Genomic DNA, 23,677 nt, shown 5'->3' on the forward strand with positions numbered 1-23,677 from the left:
GAAAATTATTTTAACTTAAATAACTTAAAATATCTCTCTATCTTGGAAAAATATTGGATGTTATATTGTAAGACTGACTAAATAAAGGGCTGATTCATAGGTTTTGGCGGTGTATATCAGGCTGAAGTGTGATTATGTTCTGGGGCTTGTTTTTTTTTTGTTTCTTTTCCATTCTTTCTTTTATGCCTTCCTTTGTCTTGTCTCCTCTTTTTAGCGTCATTTGTTGTGCCCCCCCCCATTGTTATTTTACTGTCAAATACATGCATTTCAAAGGCTGCCGATTAAAAACTCAACTAACAATTCATCTCAGTTAGTTTATTCAAAAAACATGATGACAGCTTTCATCATTTTCCATTCCACTGTTGAATCTGTAAAACAGAGAAACATTTTCTCCTTTTGCAGGTCATAAATCATCAGTCAATGTAAACCAGTATTTACAGTACATTTTTTCATCTAAAAATAAAAGTGTGTTTTCTTCCCATTTAACAGTCGATATCTCACATTACTCAAAGCGTCCTTGTAAAAGGACAGTTGGAAGATGGTTGGTGCAGATGTTTTGGAAGTTGTGTGTTTTTTTGTTTTTTTTTAACGTTTCATTTCACTGATTTAGTCATCCGTCTTGAGCATCATTGTCATCGTCGCTGTCTGCTGTTGCCTAGAAGGACATCAAAGGTGCTGGTTTCGTTCACAGTGGGAATCTCAACCGTATCTTGTTTTCTGACCATTTGACAGTACAGCGTCACATCAGGGAGAGAAACAAGATGGAACACAAACGGAGACCCATCCTTCTTGTTGTATCTGTGTGTAAGAGGTGACATACAGTATACATGATCACAGACAAAGGACTGAAACTACAAGGCTTGCAAGTACTGCCACTGTAGAGGGCAAGGTGTTTATTTCCGTCAGCAGACACTCACACGGTGCATCCCATCTCTACAGATGTGCATCTTCTTCACCTTTTAGCACTAGCATTATTGCTTTATCAAGCAATTATAATCTCATTAACTCTGTGAGCCCCTTGGATCCATTTCATTAATAAAAGACCAAAGAACTGTTACAGTATACACACATTAAAGTGTATGTTACTCTACAATGCTCACACCCTATAATATATATTTCTAAATTCTCACTGAAATACTGCAGATTAGTCACAATACAAAAATTTTATTGTGGGAATGACATTCAGCCTGAAGTGTTAATGTTCATCTTCCAAGCCTGCAAATTCTGACACCGATGTCCTGAGAGGAAAATGCAGTGTGACACGTGGGTGAGGGGTTGATTAAACTGGCATTAGTCAAATGCTTTTAACAAAAGCTCTAATTACCTTTGAATACGCTCATGGTTGTTACTTTACAGGGAGATAAAGATTAAATGTAAGGTTCCATTGTCTAAATTGTAGCTCTGCCTATAAATCTATGGTTACATCCACATTTCCTTTGCCACTGGGCCAAATGCTTATTACAAACTAAGTGAAACCATGTCAAAAAATAATTCATTCAATAACCGCTACTTATGTCAAATACATATAATTTCAATAGCTACTGCTGAAATGACTCAATCAGTGCATTCCAGCTGAGAAAGGAAACCAAAAGGAGATTTGCTATGACCGAAGATATACCCGCGCCAGGCAAACATCATCACAAAGATTGTTAATCTTTCATCTTTTCATCTTATCATCTTATCGTATGTTACAGGGGGTAACCCTGCCTAGAGCGGGGTTTTTGTCTCTGTCTCAGTGTCTGTAAACCCGATTGGCCGTGTTGAATGAGAATCCTCCAGACTGGTTGGCATGTAGTCTATAGGCTCGTCCTCTCCCCTTTCACTCGTTGATTCTCCGCTCACATATTTGAAGACAGCAGCTCTTCCATGGCTCCTAGAGACGTATTGTGACAAGGGATGAGGGAAAGGGCCACTAAATGGATCCAGGGATGAGCTAAGAGAAATTTCCAAAGGAGGCTGCAGAGAGGGGAGAGAAGAGAGGGGAATACATAAATAGGATTCACATGCAAAAGAGGTTGAAAGTGCAGCACTAGTTTGTTCTTACATCATACTCCTTTGTGACCTCAGTAAATAGTTAATACACATTTCTCTCTTGGTATGCTTGTTCTGTATGCACTCAGTGCAAGTCTGTGCTGTCCTGAGAGCACAGATGTATCTAAGAGTCTCTCTAATATCCAAGCATTTGTCTCAGTAAGGATGCCTTATTGTCAGCAACCTTTCATTGTGGTTTTGGTGAACTGTAGATGGATAAATGGAAGGACCAGACACATCTCTATAATCCTGTGTCAGATCCCCCCCCCCCCCCAAGATACTATTCATCGGCAGTGGATAGTCTTCAGGCCTGGTTCAGTCTCCTCAGGTTTTTTTTTTTTCTTGGGGGGGGGACTGCACAACGTATAGAGATACAGCATGCTCTAAACTTGACTAATACCTCTTTGGGAATCACCATGTTGGTGTAAAACTACTATTTCATGGCTATCAAACTGTGTTGTTGTTTGCATTTTTCATAGGTTCAACTAAAGAAGTGGGGGAAAAAGACAACCACCGAACAACAGAATAAAATTCATGCTTGTTGTTCCGAGTACAATATACAACCACATTTACACTAGTGTGAAACTTTTGTGATTAATCTCTGTTGATGTAATACTCTGCACTCAGTCACAGAGCAACAGTCTCCAAAACAAACAGTCATTTGGACAAGCACTGGCAGACTGACTAAGAAGTAGAATAATGGTACTAAGTAGTGAAAAAGACAATAAAATGGAGATGAATAAATTATTAATAATTGGAGGTAGAAAAGGCTACAAAGCTTTACAAAAAAGGGATTTAATTAGCAAACCTTTTTTTTTTCTCTAATTATCTATTCTTGGGTCTTTTCAAACAACAGATTCAACCAGGTGGTTTCCCTGACAACTAGCCAGTTTGTTGCATCCTAAAATGACACCAGTGTCAGCAGAACGGCAGACTTTTCTTTCCCAGACTGTTGGCATTTCAGCTCCAAGCCCTCCTTTTCTGATTGCCAAGGAAGAGACAATACCTGTCTGTAGATTTGCAGCCAACACAGACAGATGTAACGTAGAACCGTAGTAAACCTCGACCAGGAAACAACAGAGGGACAGAATGGAAAAGCAGACAGGACAGAGAGGCGCTGATATGACTTGAGGCTTGCACAGACAAAGAGAAAACAGTTTCTGTGATAGAAATTCTTTTAAATGAGCTCCCTATGGAGTCGTCAGAGCCTAGATGAAGCAGAGGAGGGGAGGTGGGTGGGAAGACGGGAGGGATGGGGGTGAAACGCAACTGAGCAAAATTTGTTCTGAGGAGAAATGACATGTTCCTCCTTCTTCTCTGTCTGTCACACTCAGAGTTTCATTCATATTCTAATTCAGCTGGCGGGCACCATAGGGAGCTCCGAGTAAAGCTGTGCAAGGATGGGCAACACACAGAATCGATTCAGAGCAAAAAGGTTACCAAGGCAGTCTCGTAAGGCAGCCAAAGTGCTATTGACAGGGTTTCTTTTTGCATTTGGGGGTGGGTGGTGTCTGGTGTTTTGTAGAGGTTAATTGCAACTTCATCAGTTTTAGATAATTACTGGAAAGAGTCTAAAATATGGCAGATGGCTGCATACAAATGCACAGAATGACTGATGAAAAATTGATATGTTGAAGAAGAAGGTGGGGGGGGGGGGGGGGGGGGGGGGGTGTTCTGACAGTATGTTATAAAGATATTATTCGCAACCAGTGGCTAAGAGGAAGAGGGAAGGTGGATCTCCCACTGGGCTCTGATGTGAATCCTCTCTCCCAAAGCATTCAAGATGTTACAACCCCTGCATGGTTTACGTTGCCCTAAGAGAGCTGTGGCTCTGGGCTTTGAAAGACATCAACCTTACCTTTCACTTGCTGACTAAAGTAAAGCAACCAATTCTACCGAGAACACTTGAAATGTAGTGTGTAAAAGTACAAATAAAAGATCCACACACACAAAAAAAGATAAGGCACCGCACCATTCCCAACAGTAGCAGGGTTGTATACATGAAGAGCAGTACTGTATGCTGCATAGTACTGCCAGGACGGATGCGCTCATGTATAAATTTGCATTTAGCTTTGATGCTGGGATGTAAATCTACATTCTTTCAAATGTTTTGCATTTCAAACGCTTACTGTCTGCAGACTTAAAAAGTGGATAAAAAGTTTATAACAGTGAATTCCAAAAGTTTTTCAGTCTAATATTAAACAATATGTAAAGGAGTGAGGTGGGTTATGCTCCAAGAGTCACATCATTGTGAGCTGGACTTTGTTTTTAACCATGAAATGGACCCTGACTATCATAACACATTTATCTCACTGGAATCAGCCTCTGTATGGTTGGATGGGTTAGATAGATGATTGGTATTTTATATGCAAAAGATTACTATCAATTCCCTTATTGTTCATTTGACTGATCATTACTCATCACTGACAATTACTTGACTATTATTTACATGCCGTAAAACGAAATAAAACATATCCAATATCTGATAGCTGTAGGCCCCCTTTTTCCAATTCAGATGCAAATTCTATTCCCTGTTTTTTAAGAGGTTTCTGTGAAACTGAACTAAGTCATTTCATGTTGTTTCTGGAGGGTAGGAATTATCATAGCGTAACACATTAAACCCTGGTTTAGCAAAGAGCGTAACAAGATTTCAGATAGGGGAACATGAATCATTTTCTTGCATGAACCAAACACATCTACCAACAATGTGACCACAGACCCCCTGAAAACAGGGAGAAGAAGCTATCAGGAATGATCTTAAAATCCCCCTTTCTTATGACTTCTGCTAGACCGCGGATGTCAACAGCCCTCAGCCTCAGCGTGTCATCTGTCAGGAGAAGTCGTCTAATATGAACATGGTGCCAAATAAGGCAAAGAGGCACTTGGAAACCAAACATCCCCTCTGAGAGAAACTTGGCCAATTTCAAAAGAGCACTGGAGGGGAACCAGAAGCAACAAGACTCTTGGACTGCATGAACACATCTTATTAGGTGAAGGAGGCAAAATGAGCTATTGCAAAGCAAAAAATTTCATGTCATGTTATCAAAAATGCCCATATATCAAAAGAATAACTGAAAACATGCCAATTAATGTAGGGTTCTTTTTTTCTCAGCCGGAAAAGGGTGGAGTGCCCACTCCGGGTCGGGGATGAGTTCCTGCCCCAAGTGGAGGAGTTCAAGTATCTCGGGGTCTTGTTCGCGAGTGATGGGAGAAGGGAGCCGGAGATCGACAGACGGATTGGGGCTGCAGCTGCAGTAATGCAGACGCTGCACCGGTCCGTCGTGGTGAAGAGGGAGCTGAGTGTAAAAGCGAAGCTCTCAATTTACCGGTCGATCTACGTCCCTACCCTCACCTATGGCCACGAGCTGTGGGTAGTGACCGAAAGAACGAGATCGCGGATACAAGCGGCAGAAATGAGCTTCCTCCGAAGGGTGGCTGACCTCTCCCTTAGAGATAGGGTGAGAAGTTCGGCCATCCGGGAGGGGCTCAGAGTAGAGCAGCTGCTGCTCCACATCGAAAGGAGCCAGCTGAGGTGGTTCGGGCATCTGACAAGGATGCCCCCTGGGCGCCTCCTGGGTGAGGTGTTCCAGGCATGTCCCACCGGGAGGAGGCCCCGGGGCAGACCCAGGACACGCTGGAGAGATTATATCTCTCGGCTGGCCTGGGAACGCCTTGGTATTCCCCCGGATAAGCTGGAGGAGGTGGCTGGGGAGAGGGAGGTCTGGGCCTCTTTGCTTAGGCTGCTGCCCCCGCGACCCGGCCTCGGACAAAGCGGATGAAGATGGATGGATGGATTCTTTTTTTCTCAAACATGAATATATATGTATGCCTTAAGAGTTTACCTTGGGCTTTTTAGTGTCCCAAACAAGTTATGTATTTTTAAAGCACAGTGATAGGCTGCTTAAGGTTCCTAGTTTGAATCTCTTGCCCTGCTTGGGCCTTTCTTTGTGGACTTTTCTTGCTTTCTCTCTGATTAGGATAGATTTCTTCAAGGTACACCGCCTTCAGCCTAGAATCAAAAGACCCGAATTATAGGTTAATTGGTGATTCTTAATCGATTATGGCTGTGAGGCAGGTGAGTTGTAAAGTGCTTTGAGTGGTCAGTAAGTAAGACAAGATCCATTACATGGATCTGCAGCAATGACTGAAAATGAACTGTGTGTTTTCTAAAACATCAGTTTTATTTATGTTGTTTCCATTCATGTTTTATATGGTAGAAGGAAAGAAAAAAGAAGCCAATGAGAAAAATCTAGCAAAGTCTTTAGAAGTGAATATCAGGAGTTTAGGGAGGAAAGAAAAGGCTTGTGAGGACTTTAAGAGATTATGTGTTCTTCCGAGGCTCACAGGAAGGGCTGCTATTACAGAAACTAAAAATACCTAACCATCGAAGTCACCACAGCCAACCTTTAAAGGGCAGAGTAGCAGTTTAGTCACGGGCTTTCATGAAGTTGGGTGACTTGACATCTTAAAAATGAACATTCGCAGCTGGTGCAGTGGAGGCCAAAACATCCCCCTCCAACCATCCCATCTAGTGTTTTAGTCTATTTTTACATTTCTGCACCTCGAGTTTTATTTTGCTATTTTCTCAGGGCATGGAAATATCATGAAATGTTTTAATTTAATAATCAAAATTTACAGATGGGGAACATCTTAAAAAAAATCTTTCCACAATTTTTATGGACATCAAATAACAGACAAACTTCCCTTTTATCCACAGACAAGAGTTTTGTTTTTCACTGGGTATCGCATGCAGAAGAGCATTTTCAACCATAATTTGCAGCCAAAGTAATCTCATTCTTGGCTGAGTGTGAAATGTTATTACATTGCTTTAAGCAACTGAGCCTGCTTTACGCAGATTAACAAGAAGCAGAAAAGTAGGGCCCCGTAGTCAGAGAATAAAAGTGAAATCAGATCAAGTATCAATGTCCCTTTATTAACCTCTTCACCTGTCTCATTTCTTTATCTCTGTGATCTGTTCATTTCAGTTCCAGTATTTTTCTCTGTTAAACACTTCACCTCCAGTCTCAGCTCTCTGTCCTCCTTTTTATGGCACACTAGTCTTGTCTTTTTCACCTCTCCATATTCAAATCATACCCTCCAGGTGTTTAGGTGCTCTTTTCTATAATTTGTCCCTTTAATTTTGTATCACAGCTCTGTTTCAGCTTTTTTAATGAATTGGAGAGAGACAGAGAAAGTCTGCACTGCTTGTAAAAGCTTAAGAATTACTGAACAGAGCCTTCTACAATCCTGACATCAATAATGTGAGGGCCTTGTAAGGGTTGCGTTAAAGTGTGCTATCGCGGCTCAGATCAGAGACAAGCTCCCATCAGATTCAGCTTTACTGCTGCATCTGTATTTTCACCCCCCCCCCCCTTTTTTTTTAAAGTTATTGTGAGATCAATATTTAATTTTTGGTAAATCCACTGGAGATGAATCAGACCTGACAGCTGGTATGACGGCTCTGCTAAATCACCCCAGAATTGAAAGTGTATTGGGCGAATCATTCAGGGAGAATAGTTAGAAGTGTGTGTGGAGTGAGCAAAGATGAACAAGTCTAAATCCTAATATGCATTAACCACTGAGTGAGTCTGCTTCTTTCTTTCTTTCTCTCTATCTTCCGTTTCACCATCAGCATCCTTCTCCACATCTGACTCACAAGCCAAAACGTCAGCCTCATTCCCTTTTCTCCTCACATCAGCATATTTTTTCCGTCTTAACCCAGCCCCACCTGGTGACTGATCCACAGAAACTTAATTCCATCAGAAATATATTTTACTAAAAAATTGAAATACATATTTTTTTGGTAGGGATAAAGGAAGAGTTTTGGAACTTTTGGAAATAAGAGGATAATCTGCGGGCCATAAATGTCTCTATGAAGCTTTATGGCAAATGGTAAATGGACTGGTTCTTATGTAGTGCCTCTCTACTCTACCTGAACACTCAAAATGCTTTAAACAACATGCCTCATTCACCTAGTCACACTCATTCATACAAGCACTTTGTGTCTAACATTCACACTCTGATGGATGCATTGGAGAGCAACCTGGTTAGTGTCTTGCCCGAGGATTTTTGGCATGCAGACTGGAGCAGCCCCACGATCGAATGACCAGTCTTCTGATTTGTAGGTGACATGCTCTACCACCTGAGCTACAGGCACACCAAAATCATACAAAAGCAGTGGGATCAGTGGTTTGGATGAAAATGGTCAGGTAAGTGACAGCCATTGGTGTCTTATTTCTACAGCCATGTTACTGGAATGGTTAAGATACAAGTTGGCTGAGGCACTGACAAACTGCGACGTTTGACTTTAGGCTAGAAAACAGCTGTGTCTCTTCCTCCTCTACTTCTGAGAAGTTCTGACAATAAAATTGTGGATGACTTTGACACTGGTTACATGAAGTTGATTGCAACATTAACTTGTTTTTTAGAAAATGACAAGATTGTTATCTTACACTAAACCAGTTTCAGTCCAGACCTTCATCTTTTCCTGAGATCAGCACCTCATCAGCACCTCATCACATCACACCACCTCATAACACTTCTCATTTCATTTCAGCCACTGAAACATCCCCATTATCGCTTCTTCCAAGGGTTCACACCTCGACCTGCCTTTATCACCTTTGAATACCCTGCAACCCTGTGAAACTCAGGTGTTTTATGAGTGCACCAAATTAGCTTGGCCTTATAGCTTAAAGTCAGAGGCTGCTGAACTGGGAAATTACATTTGCATTGCAATGCATTTTCCAGTTAATAGAAGTTTCCAAAAGCAATTCTGCCTACCAGTAAGTTGCATCACATGTCTCAGTTTAATTCAGCTTAATTTAATACAGCATGCTTGGTTGGCACGCATGCCATCAAATGCACTTTTACATTCTTTATCTGTAAGTGAAGTGAATGAGGCAAAAAGATGAGAGGGAGTGGTCCATCCGTGTCAAACAGTACTGAGTGCTAACCTGAGACTGATTTTGTATAATTACCACTTCAAAGAAAGTGCAGCGCCTTTTACTGAAACAAATTAGAATTTAGTCTTTAGTAGTCACCCAATTCAGTCCTGTGTGCGGTTTCTTGTTATTCATTAATTACTGTAGGGGTTTTATACCAATTACAATTCTTAATTCAGCAACTCTCAAACATTTTCTGCAACCCCAACCTCTCACCCCGAATATATCTACATTATTGCTCTTTCAGGCACAACCTTTGCTTCTAAGCTCTAAAGAATTCATTTTTATTAATAGAGAACTACAACTCCAGTGTTTTCATTACTGAATGTAAATTCAAACTATCACATGATAATATTTTAAACCACATAAACTCTCTTCACTGCTTCCCTATATCTCAAACTGAAGATGATTTATCTTTATTGTTATTAGTTTGTTGTAGATGTTTAACTGGCAAACTTGTCCATGCCTTGACAACAGTGCACAACCATGCAGGATTTTTGTACAGCTTCGTGCTGTAGCCCCAGATGTGTAGCTCTTCCGTCTCTCTGGCTCTGTACACAGCTTTATGTATGGGCCACTGAAAAATTAAAATTCACATAAACATATTTTCCCCACACTTACCCCAAAGTGGTCTGCAGCAAGTAGGAATATGCAGAAAACCAAACAGTAACTTCAGCAGCATGCATGATCAGATACTGAAAGTGGAGAGCTTGTCAAAGTACAAGGAGTGTTTCATTTACTTGTTTGTATCTAACTGGTGATTATAAGAGCCCTTGTGCCATCAGTTGATGATGATCACTTGATGACAAGAACAACTTCACTGCTCAGCCTGATTTAACAAAATAATCAATTTTAGACAAAAACACTCATGTTAAGGGAGACTGGGCATTTTTTTTTCTTGAATTTTGCAGAAAAAGCTTTGTTCTTCAGGATAATCTGAAACCTCGAGACATTTTTTGTTTTAAGCTTGAACAATCTAGAAACGACTAAGGCTGTAAGCTTCTTGCAATTCCCCTTAAATGTTGCAGAATCCCTTTTATTCAAGGTATGTGCTCAGCTAGGATGTTGCTGCTTCTTGATATAGGTCATGATCTTGAAGATTATAGTGTTTAAACTGAGTGAAGGTGCCCCGCATTTGGCTTTGAATACAAACTCTTACACCAAGAAAAACTATGGCACTTATCATCATTACATTTGGCCTATTGGATGAGGTAATTCTGCTAAAGTTGGAATATAAAATGTACTGAAAATGTTGGAAGCTTTAAATAACCATATAATCGTGCTCATACAGAGAAAGGAGCCTGTGCACGTGTTTCCCTTTGATGCCACCCAGTCCTCAATGCGCACACAAAACAATCACCGCAGCAGATAAAAAGAAAAACACTCCTTTTAAGACACAAACCACATCAACGTCTGAATCCAGGTCAGCAGTGCCTGCCTGAGCAAGTTTATTGATGGCTGGAAAATAAAAGAATTTACCGAAGTCACCATTCAGAGGCAGTGCAGCAAATCAAGGGCTCCCTTCAATAAAACCACACAGCCACAAACAATTGCACTTGAATGCCCAACTCCACGTATGTCACAGCAGGCATCAATGGTCTCACGCTGCCACCTCCCAATTTAACCAAGCCCAACTGCTCTTCCCCTGTCTCTTGTTATTGTTCCCTCTCTCACATCAATACACCAGCACACAATTACAGGCACAAAACAGAAGTGCACAGCAGCGTGGTTATTCGCTCACAAAATCTTGAGATCTTACTTCTACTAAGGAGCTGCAGGTTGCGGACCTCTTCTCTGACCTGCAGCTGGAGGACCTGTTGGAGGACCTCCTGCCTTAGTGTCTCCTGGACAATGCCCATCCTCTCCAACTTCTCCCCATTTAAACGCAGCAATGCCCGTCCTGCAAGGAACAGAAGGGAAACGTCAGGATAGTTTTCTCCACTAATTCAGAAAGTAGCCATAAAATAGATATTTCAGTGTTATCAGCTTAAAATTTTGATTTAGCCCTTGTAAATGAAATATTGTTTCATATAACCCTATGGGAAAATACTGACACATTTAACTACTACATTTACATTTGATAAAATGTAACAGTAATGTAGCTGCAAGAACATATCAGGACCCATCTCTTTGTGTGTGTGAGTGTTATAAAGCATCTATTAAATGTTGCAGTGTTGTCGCTGACATAAATAAAATAAGAAAAATATACATTTGATAGAAATCTGTGGGTTCCACATGTTTCCAATGTGAATTTTCTCCCAATCTCAAAAAAGAAAAGGCAAATGAAATGCACATTCTTATGTACATAAATTAGAAATGTTTTTTCTTTTCCTGGTCAGCACTTCAGCCACCTGGTGGCTAACAGTAAAAAGGCTGGCTCACACAGGCAGACTCTTTCTATGGTTAAGTTTTACTACAGTTTGGCAGTTAACCCTGGGGACACTCACATTTAACATACCATTACCCACAGTAAACAGCTTTTACAACCAAGCCGCACTCCCATGAACACAGACACAATATCAAACACTTGTATGTGTGGAGGTGCAGCACACAGAGAGCTTACTGAGAGTAGGAGAGCTACGTCCTTCGCAGGCGCAGAAAGAAGAGGAATCCATCATACCTGCAGCAGCTCTGTACGACGCCCAAATCATAATTTGACTCATTACTCATGCAGCTCTCTATATCACTCTATTCATTTCCATTTCATTGCCCTGCACATATCTTCTGTACCTTTGTTTTTTTCATTTTTCTATACCTGCATCATAAGTATGTTCTGGAGAAGAAAAGTCACACAGGTTATATATTGCATGTACAACCAGTGTGTATTTCATAGCTTGTAAACACCTTTCACATTTCCTTTCTGTTTCTTTTGCTGTCACACTTACACTGAGCCTCAATTTTTTCCTTTATGTACCCACAGTAATCAGTGAGCAAATCTGTAGGACGAGTGCAAAAGCAGAGGAGAAAGAGGGAACACAATAAAAGCAAATAAAATCAAAAGAGGGAAAATGGATAGAGAATTAGACCCACATGCCCTCTGTCTTTTTTCTTAGCCCATAAAATATAAATACCCTTAAAGGACTCTGTAGTCATATTTTATAACACAGACTCTATGTTGGAGAAGAGATTTGATGGTGTGCTACATTACACTGAAATAGGTCTGTTGTGACCCAGGCCCGGCCTGAGTGCCTCTAAAACCATCTGTTAAGAAAAATGTAACATGCCCCAAACCATATTCTTCTTTAACATCTTAATCACAGCAATTCAGATAAGTTATACAGCAAAAACCCTTCATCTAACCTAAAACCAGTATAAAAGCACTGATCTGGGATTGTGTAATTTTTCCAAATGAGTCCAACAGCTCTATATTTAGCTAAAGGAAACCTTTTGTTTCCATCAGCTCGTGTAGCATGGGCATCTTGACAGATTTCCATGTTTTTGGCTGCATGACTCAGCTGACTCATTTGCCGTTTAGTACACTCTCACAAATAAAAGCTGCTACTCTTTTGGTTCCAGTCTTATTTTTATACTCTACTATGGACGTATGTGTGTGTAAGTGTGGTATGTTTCCTCTTGAGGTAAACTGAAATACAATTTCAGACTAGAACAATGCAAAACAGTGAGGAACTATCTCAGCAAAAATGCTCTTTTAAAGCCAATTGATACTTTATATAACAGACAGCTGAATATAATATAAGATAGCAGCAATGTGTGTTTTGTACACTTCCCAGCTCTCTGATATACGATATACTGCTCTCAATGGAACTAGCCAAGCCAAATGAGGACAGAACTGTCAGCCTGTCTTTTCCTTACTACCAGATGGGCTCCAACAATATAGACAATAGTTCCCTCTTCTGTGGGTATGGCTGCTCTCCCTTGGAGGAAAGGCCATGACAAACCAGTTAGCTTTTATAATGGTTGAATGGATCGTGTGTGTTTGCTGTGCATGTGTGTCTATGCACTTTTTGTTTAAAGGGAGATTATTTGCTTCTCCTCCGAGTCCAGGTGCTCCCTGTTTCGAGCACGCAGAGTCGAATTACCCAATTTGTATGAGCACAACTACCTCGAGGATACAACAATAATTTTCCATTTATTTTGTGTGGTATATCAGTATTTCTTTCTTTTACACACACACACACACACACACACACACACACACACACACACACACACACACACACACACACACACACACACACACACACACACACACACACACACACACACACACACACACACACACACACACACACACTTCTGTCTGCTCGTACACATTCGTCGGCCTCTTTACCCAATCCCCACAAAAGCCCTCTCATGTGCGCTTGCCAAAAGCAGGACCAGTGTGTCCTAGAAAAAAAAAAACTACTGCCCTTGCTCTGTGAATGTCTGTGTGTGCATGTGTACAAATGAGACAAAGCAGATGAATGGAGCTCAAATCAATTCCCCTCAGACAGACTTAATACAGCTCCTAATAATTGCCTGCAGATAGGGAAAGTATGCTGTCAAAGGCAGAAAAGAGACACAAAAACAAAAGCTGTTTCAATAGAGATCGCCTCTCTCAATTTGGCTTCAAAATAAATTGCTTATTAACAATGTCTCTGGGCAAATGGGAAGCAGTTCTGCCTTGGCTGGAACAATAATGACTCTTAAAACAGTCTGAAAAGCAATCCAAGGTGTGTGTGCATGGGGGGGGGGGGGGGGGGGGGACGACTTCCTTATAAAAGGGCAACCTTTAGTTTAAATCTGTGATCAAACTGACCAACAATTTAAACTATTTAACTTTTGCTTTATTGGCTACATACTTTGTGGTCTGTCTATATTACTAATCTATTGAATATATCTGTTAATCATACTTGGTATAAAATATTATACTAAGAATATTAACATAAGAAATAAATATAGGAGCAACTTCAGGGGCAATCTAGTTAAAACCTCATATAGAGGTGGTCTAGCTTTCTGTGTGTTCAAACTTCAGTCTGTGAAGTATACAGCCATGTTATGAGAAAGTAACAGTACATGAGATTTGGATAGCAAGTGCCAATTTATCAGCTTCACACCTCTTGGCCTATTGTACAGTACTTACGAAATACTTATCAAAATGTTGAGGAGACAGTGCACAAAACTGAAAGAACTGGTCTGAATGTGTGACTCATCTGTTCCTCAGTCTGACTCATCTCATCTATCACATCAACTTTTTAATGCAATGCAAAAATGGTTTTCTGCCACTAACTCACATGCACATCTGCTAGAATCGAGTGTAATCACATCTATTATTTACTTCTGCAAACAACAGCTGTCTGATGGAGGAAGTATTCAGATCCTTGACTTAAACAGACATCATGTAACATGATCAACTCTAAAAGCATTAAGTAAGAAATTTGCTTGCTTTCACACTTTGCTTGTTTGAGTTTTATTTGCCCTGTTTTCCTCTCATTTTGCAAAAGAGTTGAGGTTATTTTAGTCTAATATGAACGGTAGCATAGTTCTAACTTGCAGTGCAGCATGCAGTATAGTATAGTTGCCGCTTGATGAAGCCATTTAAGTCATGAAGGACATTACTTAAACGTGTAGTATTTCTACTGTCCTGCAGGGGCTGACTCCAATAGCTGCAAAATTGCTGTACGGAAAACTTTGAGAAAATGACTCCACTTCTCATTTGATTTATGATCTTGATAAATATTTTGCAAAGTTTATGTTTTCAGATTGGAGTTTTTATTCTAATTGAATGTAGAATAGTATTCACGTTGCAAATTATACTCCCATTAAGAGTAAATCAGATAATTAAGTAGTGTGTGCTCTAGAGTGTGGCTATTCTGTGCATCAAGGGCTTGTTTAACATTCACACATAGGCTACTGTTCAGCATTTTTGGTATCTACATGTCCACATTATTAATGGCTCAGGCACACTAGAGTAAAAAATATGACTACAGCCTCCTTGTGACCATGAAAATTGATACTTTTTGCATTCGACAATTGATTGGAAGTACCCCACCACGCACTTATATTTTAACATGGAACACCCTCAGGCTCTGGGCGACCACTTTCAATTGCAAGGTGATTGCAGAGGTCACCTGGAGAGAGGCAAACTCCAAACAAAAGTCTGGCTCAGACTAACTATAATCACTCCCACACAGATTGGCAAAGCTTTGCAAATAATTGTTGTCTAATTTACCAACACATTGCAATCAATCAGAGCCTGCTCCTATAAGTGCAACTTGTTTGCGATGCTTCTCTTTGCAATAGGAGACTTACCTCAATAGTTGACGGGTGTTATTCATACATGAAAGCAAGGTTGCCTATGTTATTTTGCAGCTAAATTGCTGTACTGTAGCAACTATATCACTATTTGTGGGGGAAAGTCTTTATTTTCTGTTTTATATATGGGAGGTTCTGGCCAGACTAAGCAATTAATGTGAATTTCTGTAATAGACACCACAGTTTTTGGTCATTTATCACAGCTAATCAAAGCATTATCACAAACAGATTGCATGCAATTTCCAACTTTAACTGTAAACTGATAGCAGACTGATTCCATCTTAATACCGTTTTATTGCTGTCTTGATGCACTAAATCTGCTTTGAAGATGTCAGTTGACTGCCAGCAGTTGCAGACTTGGTCCCTGCCTTTGAAACAGCAGTTTCAAAGGCAAAAAAATTTAAAGTTTATTGCACACCATCACAATAATTTGGATTCTGCTGAGGTCTCTAACCACTATTTTCTCCAAAAAAGCTATTCAAGCTAGCTAGTGCTAGCATTAGCTTATTTACACATCTATAGCACATTTTAGCATTTATTGTTGTCCTGTAACTGCTCTAGTACTCAATTCAAACTGTTCCTGAAACTGTTCATTAATGGGATCGTAAGTTTGACTCTCATTACTACGTGGTAATCAAATTGCACATGTAGTCTACAGAATATAGATTATATAGAAAACTGACAAAATACTGTGTACTCCACTATTGCTAGAAACAGTAGAAACAGATTAAACGTGCTGATAAATGCACAACAACTCAAACTGCAGGAGAAACTATGAAAGCTACACTGATTTTTCTCAGGTATAGCTTTTTTCCAGTGGTTGAGAGCAGCTCAGAGAAATATTTTCCTTTACAAACACAGAATCCATTTCATGGCTGCTGATGAGAATCAGCATCCTTCAAAAAAGGCAAAGAATTTGTATGTAGTCTTTTCTGAGGTTATTTTTTATGCTGACCGAATGCATCCACAACACAAACACATATTCAACTCTCATTTGCACAAGAAAAATACATCAGCTAATAACAGAGCCAAAATAAAATCCAGCTGGACATCTTGAAGTGAATACACAGGGATAATTGAGCTGAAGCCTCTATCTCACGCTCTCTGTTAGAGAATACATAAATAGAAATGATCAGATCAGAGCTACGGCAGCTATGATGGTGGCAGCATTGTTAACCCTGAAGCCTGTGTATGCAATGCACTGTGTGTGTGTGTGTGTGTGTGTGTGTGTGTGTGTGTGTGTGTGTGTGTGTGTGTGTGTGTGTGTGTGTGTGTGGAAATGTAAGTGAGTGGTGGCTGACCCTGCAGCATAGACCAGCAATCTGTTCTCTATGAGACTCTGAAAAAGAAACTGCTCTACCGTCTGGTCTGTCAAGGACGAGGATGTGTCAACACGTACATGCTCATATGTCTGTTACTACCTTGGTTTGTGTATCTAAGCACTCGCATGCATTTGTGTGGGAGTACTAACAAATAAATGTGTGAGAGCGTGTTGTTTGAACTCAAACACGATAACACAGCACTTTTTCCACAGATTTGCCTTTCTTCTGCAAAAATAGGCTGCACTCCTTTCGTTACCTCACATGTATGCCTTTTAAATCTCCTTTGCAGAGATTTGGGTGTAAACCTGTTTCCAGTTGAGAAAGCTAAGCTGTGGAACCACAAACCTAAAAATAAAACTTTGTGTGAGATTTACTAAGCCTTTTATGGCTCTGGTTTGCAATGCCTTAGTCCAAATGAGCATCACTACTATGCTTATTGAACGGAACAGAGGTCAATGAGAAGTTTAACACAAACAGCACCCTCTAGAAGACTAGATCTTGTGCACTTTACACTATTAGCAGGGATAGTGATTGACGTTATCTGCAAATAAAAGACAACAATCCCAGTCAGCATAAAGTTCTGTAACAACTGATGCTACATATTCACATGTTGTGCACTGTACCTGTGATGGCGTGGTGGGAGAACGCTTCCACATAGGTCAGGTAGTTGTGTGGACAGTGTTTCTTCAGCCACTTGCACACATCCTGCTGAGTCCACAGCACCACTGGTTTGGACAGACTGGACAGTGTAGGACTGGTGTGGTACACAGTGAACGCTTCACCTGGACGTAACTGAAGAACACACACAGGAAGCAGTTTGTCAATGTGCATATTGTACAATAGTGTGCAAAAGTCTTGGATTTCTTTATACTTTGCTGGTTTTGAGAAGTAGTTCTCAGGATTTCTGAAGCTTTTTCAAACTTTGCCTATGTAGATTGGCTGCTTTTTCACCCATTTTCAGTCAAGTCCTTGCGCTTGACCATTTTTAGAGGAATGTTATTTGTGTTTGTATGTTAAGCTGCCATGAACATGAGGTTTTTATGCCTGTGATTTGGTATTTATTTTGTGAATCTTACATCTTGTGTTTGGCAATTTTTTCCTCATAATTTCTATTTATGTCAGGTGTTTGTTTTATTTTTTTTTGTTTCAGATTGGTATTGACTTACCAGTCTACTTAAACAGTTTGCTTTTTGTTTGTGCTCTCTCTCTTTCCACCTTTGCCTTTAGGTCCTCACTACATCACTCTTCAGCATGACACTTAACACTAACCTATGAATCATTTAAGCACAAAAACACAACAAAATCCAGGGATGGACCAGTGTTATGTATATAGAAACCAGACAGCTAACAATGGAACCAATTATAAATCACGTTCCTACTTGCAGTCTGCCACAAAAACATAAAATTAGTTTCTATTTCTTTTGTTGAATCTATGAATCTACATGATGTGCAGTGTTTCCTTAAAACTGAACAACTGGAGAACAAAAGAATAAGCGGCAGGCATAAAAAAACTACAGCAGATGAGCAGTATCTGACAGTCATGTCCTTAAGAAATAGGAAAACAATCCTTTAAAGATCTGACACAGGACACATCTGGCCCTTCAGCTGATCCATCTACTCTTCACTGAAGCCTCAGTCTCAGTGGAAGAGTGAAGGGAAGGGAAACAGGGAGAAAAGGCTGGGGTATGTGAAATTACACAAAAATCAGTGACAATAGCTTATAGTGTGATGAATCAAAATCTCTAGTTTGTAGTTCATATTGTATGAATGATATCAGATTTAACAATGAGTATCTACAGCCATCTCTAAAACACAGCTCAGTTGAATTTTACAAAAATATGCTGTATTTCCCATGTTTATATGTAAATTGCTGCACCAATTTTCCATTTTTTAAAAACCAGCTGTGGCTTCACACTTTTGCACATGTATGTGAGCAGACAGTAAGACGACACCAGTGAGTCTACAGGGAGTGCAGAATTATTAGGCAAGTTGTATTTTTGAGGAATAATTTTATTATTGAACAACAACCATGTTCTCAATGAACCCAAAAAACTCATTAATATCAAAGCTGAATGTTTTTGGAAGTAGTTTTTAGTTTGTTTTTAGTTTTAGCTATTTTAGGGGGATATCTGTGTGTGCAGGTGACTATTACTGTGCATAATTATTAGGCAACTTAACAAAAAACAAATATATACCCATTTCAATTATTTATTTTTACCAGTGAAACCAATATAACATCTCCACATTCACAAATATACATTTCTGACATTCAAAAACAAAACAAAAACAAATCAGCGACCAATATAGCCACCTTTCTTTGCAAGGACACTCAAAAGCCTGCCATCCATGGATTCTGTCAGTGTTTTGATCTGTTCACCATCAACATTGCGTGCAGCAGCAACCACAGCCTCCCAGACACTGTTCAGAGAGGTGTACTGTTTTCCCTCCTTGTAAATCTCACATTTGATGATGGACCACAGGTTCTCAATGGGGTTCAGATCAGGTGAACAAGGTGGCCATGTCATTAGTTTTTCTTCTTTTATACCCTTTCTTGCCAGCCACGCTGTGGAGTACTTGGACGCGTGTGATGGAGCATTGTCCTGCATGAAGATCATGTTTTTCTTGAAGGATGCAGACTTCTTCCTGTACCACTGCTTGAAGAAGGTGTCTTCCAGAAACTGGCAGTAGGACTGGGAGTTGAGCTTGACTCCATCCTCAACCCAAAAAGGCCCCACAAGCTCATCTTTGATGATACCAGCCCAAACCAGTACTCCACCTCCACCTTGCTGGCGTCTGAGTCGGACTGGAGCTCTCTGCCCTTTACCAATCCAGCCACGGGCCCATCCATCTGGCCCATCAAGACTCACTCTCATTTCATCAGTCCATAAAAACTTAGAAAAACCAGTCTTGAGATATTTCTTGGCCCAGTCTTGATGTTTCAGCTTGTGTGTCTTGTTCAGTGGTGGTCGTCTTTCAGCCTTTCTTACCTTGGCCATGTCTCTGAGTATTGCACACCTTGTGCTTTTGGGCACTCCAGTGATGTTGCAGCTCTGAAATATGGCCAAACTGGTGGCAAGTTGCATCTTGGCAGCTGCACGCTTGACTTTTCTCAGTTCATGGGCAGTTATTTTGCACCTTGGTTTTTCCACACGCTTCTTGCGACCCTGTTGACTATTTTGAATGAAACGCTTGATTGTTCGATGATCACGCTTCAGAAGCTTTGCAATTTTGAGACTGCTGCATCCCTCTGCAAGATATCTCACTATTTTTGACTTTTCTTTTGACCCATTTTGCCAAAGAAAAGGACGTTGCCTAATAATTATGCACACCTGATATAGGGTGTTGATGTCATTAGACCACACCCCTTCTCATTACAGAGATGCACATCACCTAATATGCTTAATTGGTAGTAGGCTTTCGAGCCTATACAGCTTGGAGTAAGACAACATGCATGAAGAGGATGATGTGGACAAAATACTCATTTGCCTAATAATTCTGCACTCCCTGTATGTTTGCACTTTAATTTGTTGAGTTACTATATTATGCAATTTAAAACATTGTTTTTTTTATTGCTTTTTCAAATAAACACTCTGTAATTGCTCTAGCTTACTTAAATATGCAGCATGCACGATTTTCTCATTAATGTGAACTCAGCTGGGATGATGCATTCTAATGCCAACGACTGCTACAAAATCAGTTCTGGTAGTAAACCACCCAGCGAGTGCAAATAACATCATGTAATGGAAAGAAGCTTATTAAGTGTCCATACATTATTATTTAGCCTGCAGTGATACTTCTCTCATGCAAGACAAAAAAAATGCAGCTCATTTAAAATTTAGCAGGGTTATGACTTTGTATTGTACGAAACAAATCAAGTCCACATGAGTGCAAATGGCAAAAGAAAAATCAGCAGTTTAAAAGCTTGCAGGCATAGAAGGGTAAGCAGATGCTCTTCTGGATAAATAAACTTCATCACCTTGTGACTGAAATTTAGATATTTAATAATTCCCTTTGTGAAATCAATAAATATATCCATCCATCCATCTAAATGTTCTATTGGCACATAGCTTCAAACAGATTTTATTATTCTAATTTTGTACATTTGTGGCATTTTAACCATCTGTCAGCAACACATATTGAGAGAGTAATTACATTCCACATTTTCTATGGGTGTTGATGTGTCTTTTTGTGACTGGTAGGATCTTTTTCCAAAGGTAATTTTCCCTGACAGCGGTGCTTCATTATACAGTCAGCGCAGCATTAATATGATTCTGTCAATGTCGTCTTTCAGTTACATGAAAGCATGTCTCGTTTTGTTTCATTCTCTATTTTTTTCCTCTTCTTCTTCACACACCTTCCTATGATCCTTGTAGTTGCCAGAAAGTATATATATATATATATATATATATTAGGGGTGCAACGATACTTGTATCGATATTGAACCGTTTGATACAGTGCTTTCGGTTTGGTATGCATATGTATCGAACAATACAATTTTTTTAATTTATTTTATCAACTTTTCTTCTGACGATGCTGTCTGTGTTGAGAGCTCAGTGGATCTGCGTTCGACTACTCCGCCTAGACCGCACTGTGGAGCTCAGATCCACCGAGCGCAACACAAGCTAGCAAGACAGAAGCTAAGCTCGTTGCAACATGGCAAATTGAACCTCCCCCACTCTCATTCAGGTCTGGCTACACACTACCAGGCTATACAGCAATGACATTGGAATGTCGTTCGGACTGGAGAAGTGTAGTCGGATGGTAACAAAGAGAGGGAAGGTAGTCAGAACTGAGTGGATTTAACTACCAGAAGGCAACATTGCAGACATAGAGGACAGTTACAAGTACCTGGGGATCCCGCAGGCAAATGGGAACCATGAAGAGGCCGCTAGAAAAGCTGCAACCACCAAGTACCTGCAGAGGGTCAGGCAAGTCCTGAGGAGTCAGCTGAATGGTAAGAACAAGATCCGGGCTATCAACACGTACGCCCTGCCCGTGATCAGGTACCCTGCTGGGGTAATAGGCTGGCCAAAGGAGGAGATAGAAGCCACTGACATAAAGACAAGAAAGCTCCTTACCATGCATGGAGGGTTTCACCCCAAGTCCAGCACCCTGAGGCTGTACGCTAAGCGGAAGGAAGGGGGCCGGGGACTGGTGAGTGTCAGCACCACAGTCCAGGATGGGAAAATGGCCCCAACTGACCGAGTGCTCAGTGAATACCTCAGGCAGCAGAAACCCAAGAAAGAGGAGGGAGACGAGGAACCATCATGGAAGGACAGGCCCCTGCACGGTATGTACCACCGGCAGATAGAGGAGGTGGCTGATATCCAGAAATCCTACCAGTGGCTGGACAAAGCTGGACTGAAAGACAGCACAGAGGCACTAATCATGGCAGCACAAGAACAAGCTCTGAGCACAAGATCCATAGAGGCTGGGGTCTATCACACCAGGCAAGACCCCAGGTGCAGGCTGTGTAAAGATGCCCCAGAGACAATCCAGCACATAACAGCAGGGTGCAAGATGCTAGCAGGCAAGGCATACATGGAACGCCATAACCAAGTGGCCGGCATAGTGTACAGGAACATCTGTGCCGAGTATAACCTGGAAGTCCCGAGGTCAAAATGGGAGATGCCCCCAAGGGTGGTGGAGAATGACCGAGCTAAGATCCTGTGGGACTTCCAGATACAGACGGACAAAATGGTGGTGGCTAACCAACCGGACATAGTGGTGGTAGACAAACAGAAGAAGACGGCCGTAGTGATCGATGTAGCGGTTCCGAATGACAGCAATATCAGGAAGAAGGAACACGAGAAGCTGGAGAAATACCAAGGGCTCAGAGAAGAGCTCGAGAGGATGTGGAGGGTGAAGGTAATGGTGGTCCCCATGGTAATCGGAGCACTAGGTGCGGTGACTCCCAAGCTAGGCGAGTGGCTCCAGCAGATCCCGGGAATAACATCGGAGATCTCTGTCCAGAAGAGCGCAGTCCTGGGAACAGCTAAGATACTGCGCAGGACCCTCAAGCTCCCAGGCCTCTGGTAGAGGACCCGAGCTTGAAGGATAAACCGCCCGCAGGGGCGTGCTGGGTGTTTTTATAAAAAAAAAAAAAAACTAAAAAAAAAACACCCAGCATATATATATATATTTATTTTTTAATTTATTTATTTTTTCCCCATAGGTCAATGCCATGTGCGGGGAATTAATAGGAACATTAATAAAGCCACAGCCAGTTCTCACAAGCAAAAAAACCCCAACCGTTTCCTCGTCCCATCAACTCTCTCTCTGTTGTCTGACTTACTCTCATATCTAATCCATTTATTCATGCTCTGTCTGAGCCAACTCTATGACAAAAGCTCTGGCTGATTTTCAACAGAAAAACACAGAAGTGCTGCCAAATGTTCCACTCCATAACTGACCGTATTAAATGGGATTATGTATGCTGAAATGTCACATGCACAAATGCAACTTACACTCGCTTGCTCTTGTAGCTTCATATCTAATGTTTTCCCCACCCCTTTCTTATTAATGATACGAAGAGCAACTCACAGAATGCCTTCACGCACAAAAAAGGTGACAGACATGAGTTTGTTCACAACTAACTAAATTTACATCTTTGCCAGCCGCTGTAATGAGATTTCCTTCAATCAATTTAAACACCAACGAGGCCTATCAACTTCTGGCTGGTCCACTAGCGAAGTGCGTTCTGCTTTGTAGGCCTTAATTGAAAACAACTCAATTTCTCCGCTCCAATGTGTTTGGTGGTTTCCTAATCACACACATACTTCAACTCTGACTCAGTGGAGCGCCAAAGCCATTTTAATAACCTAAATTTACAACTCTGACCCAATCATTAATTGAGATAAAGTTAGGAGACATGTAGAAATGGCCACTCTTGTAGATGATTGAGTGTGGCCAAAAGAGAGTAAAAGCTGCAGCTGAAATCCCTGCAGAATTAGTCTATCATTTTTTACTATCCTCGTGTTGACATAGTTGAGTAAATACCGAAGTCGCTGGGGGATGTGAACGCTTGGACTATCAATCACTTCTGTGAATTTAACAAGACCAATAGATTTTTTGCCAAGATTAAGTCAGCGGTCTACGATTTGCTCTCTCAGGATGAAAAAAGGACAT

General features: G+C 40.8%; 1 protein-coding gene across 3 annotated transcripts in view; it reads right to left on the bottom strand.

Moving 5' to 3' along the window:
- Positions 1-300: 300 nt before the first annotated feature.
- samd10b (sterile alpha motif domain containing 10b) overlaps positions 301-23,677 on the bottom strand; it is a 61,835-nt gene continuing 38,458 nt past the window's right edge. For all 3 annotated transcript variants that reach the window (XM_026153894.1, XM_026153892.1, XM_026153893.1), the window contains exons 3-5: positions 17,173-17,341; positions 10,732-10,872; positions 301-1,956 (exon numbers count right to left, since the gene is read on the bottom strand). In XM_026153894.1, coding sequence (XP_026009679.1) covers positions 1,934-1,956; positions 10,732-10,872; positions 17,173-17,341 — 333 coding nt within the window. In that variant the 3' untranslated portion in view covers positions 301-1,933. The remainder of the gene's footprint in view (positions 1,957-10,731; positions 10,873-17,172; positions 17,342-23,677) is intronic.

Source organism: Astatotilapia calliptera, chromosome 20 (assembly GCF_900246225.1).
Source record: "Astatotilapia calliptera chromosome 20, fAstCal1.2, whole genome shotgun sequence".
Lineage (NCBI taxonomy): Eukaryota > Metazoa > Chordata > Actinopteri > Cichliformes > Cichlidae > Astatotilapia > Astatotilapia calliptera.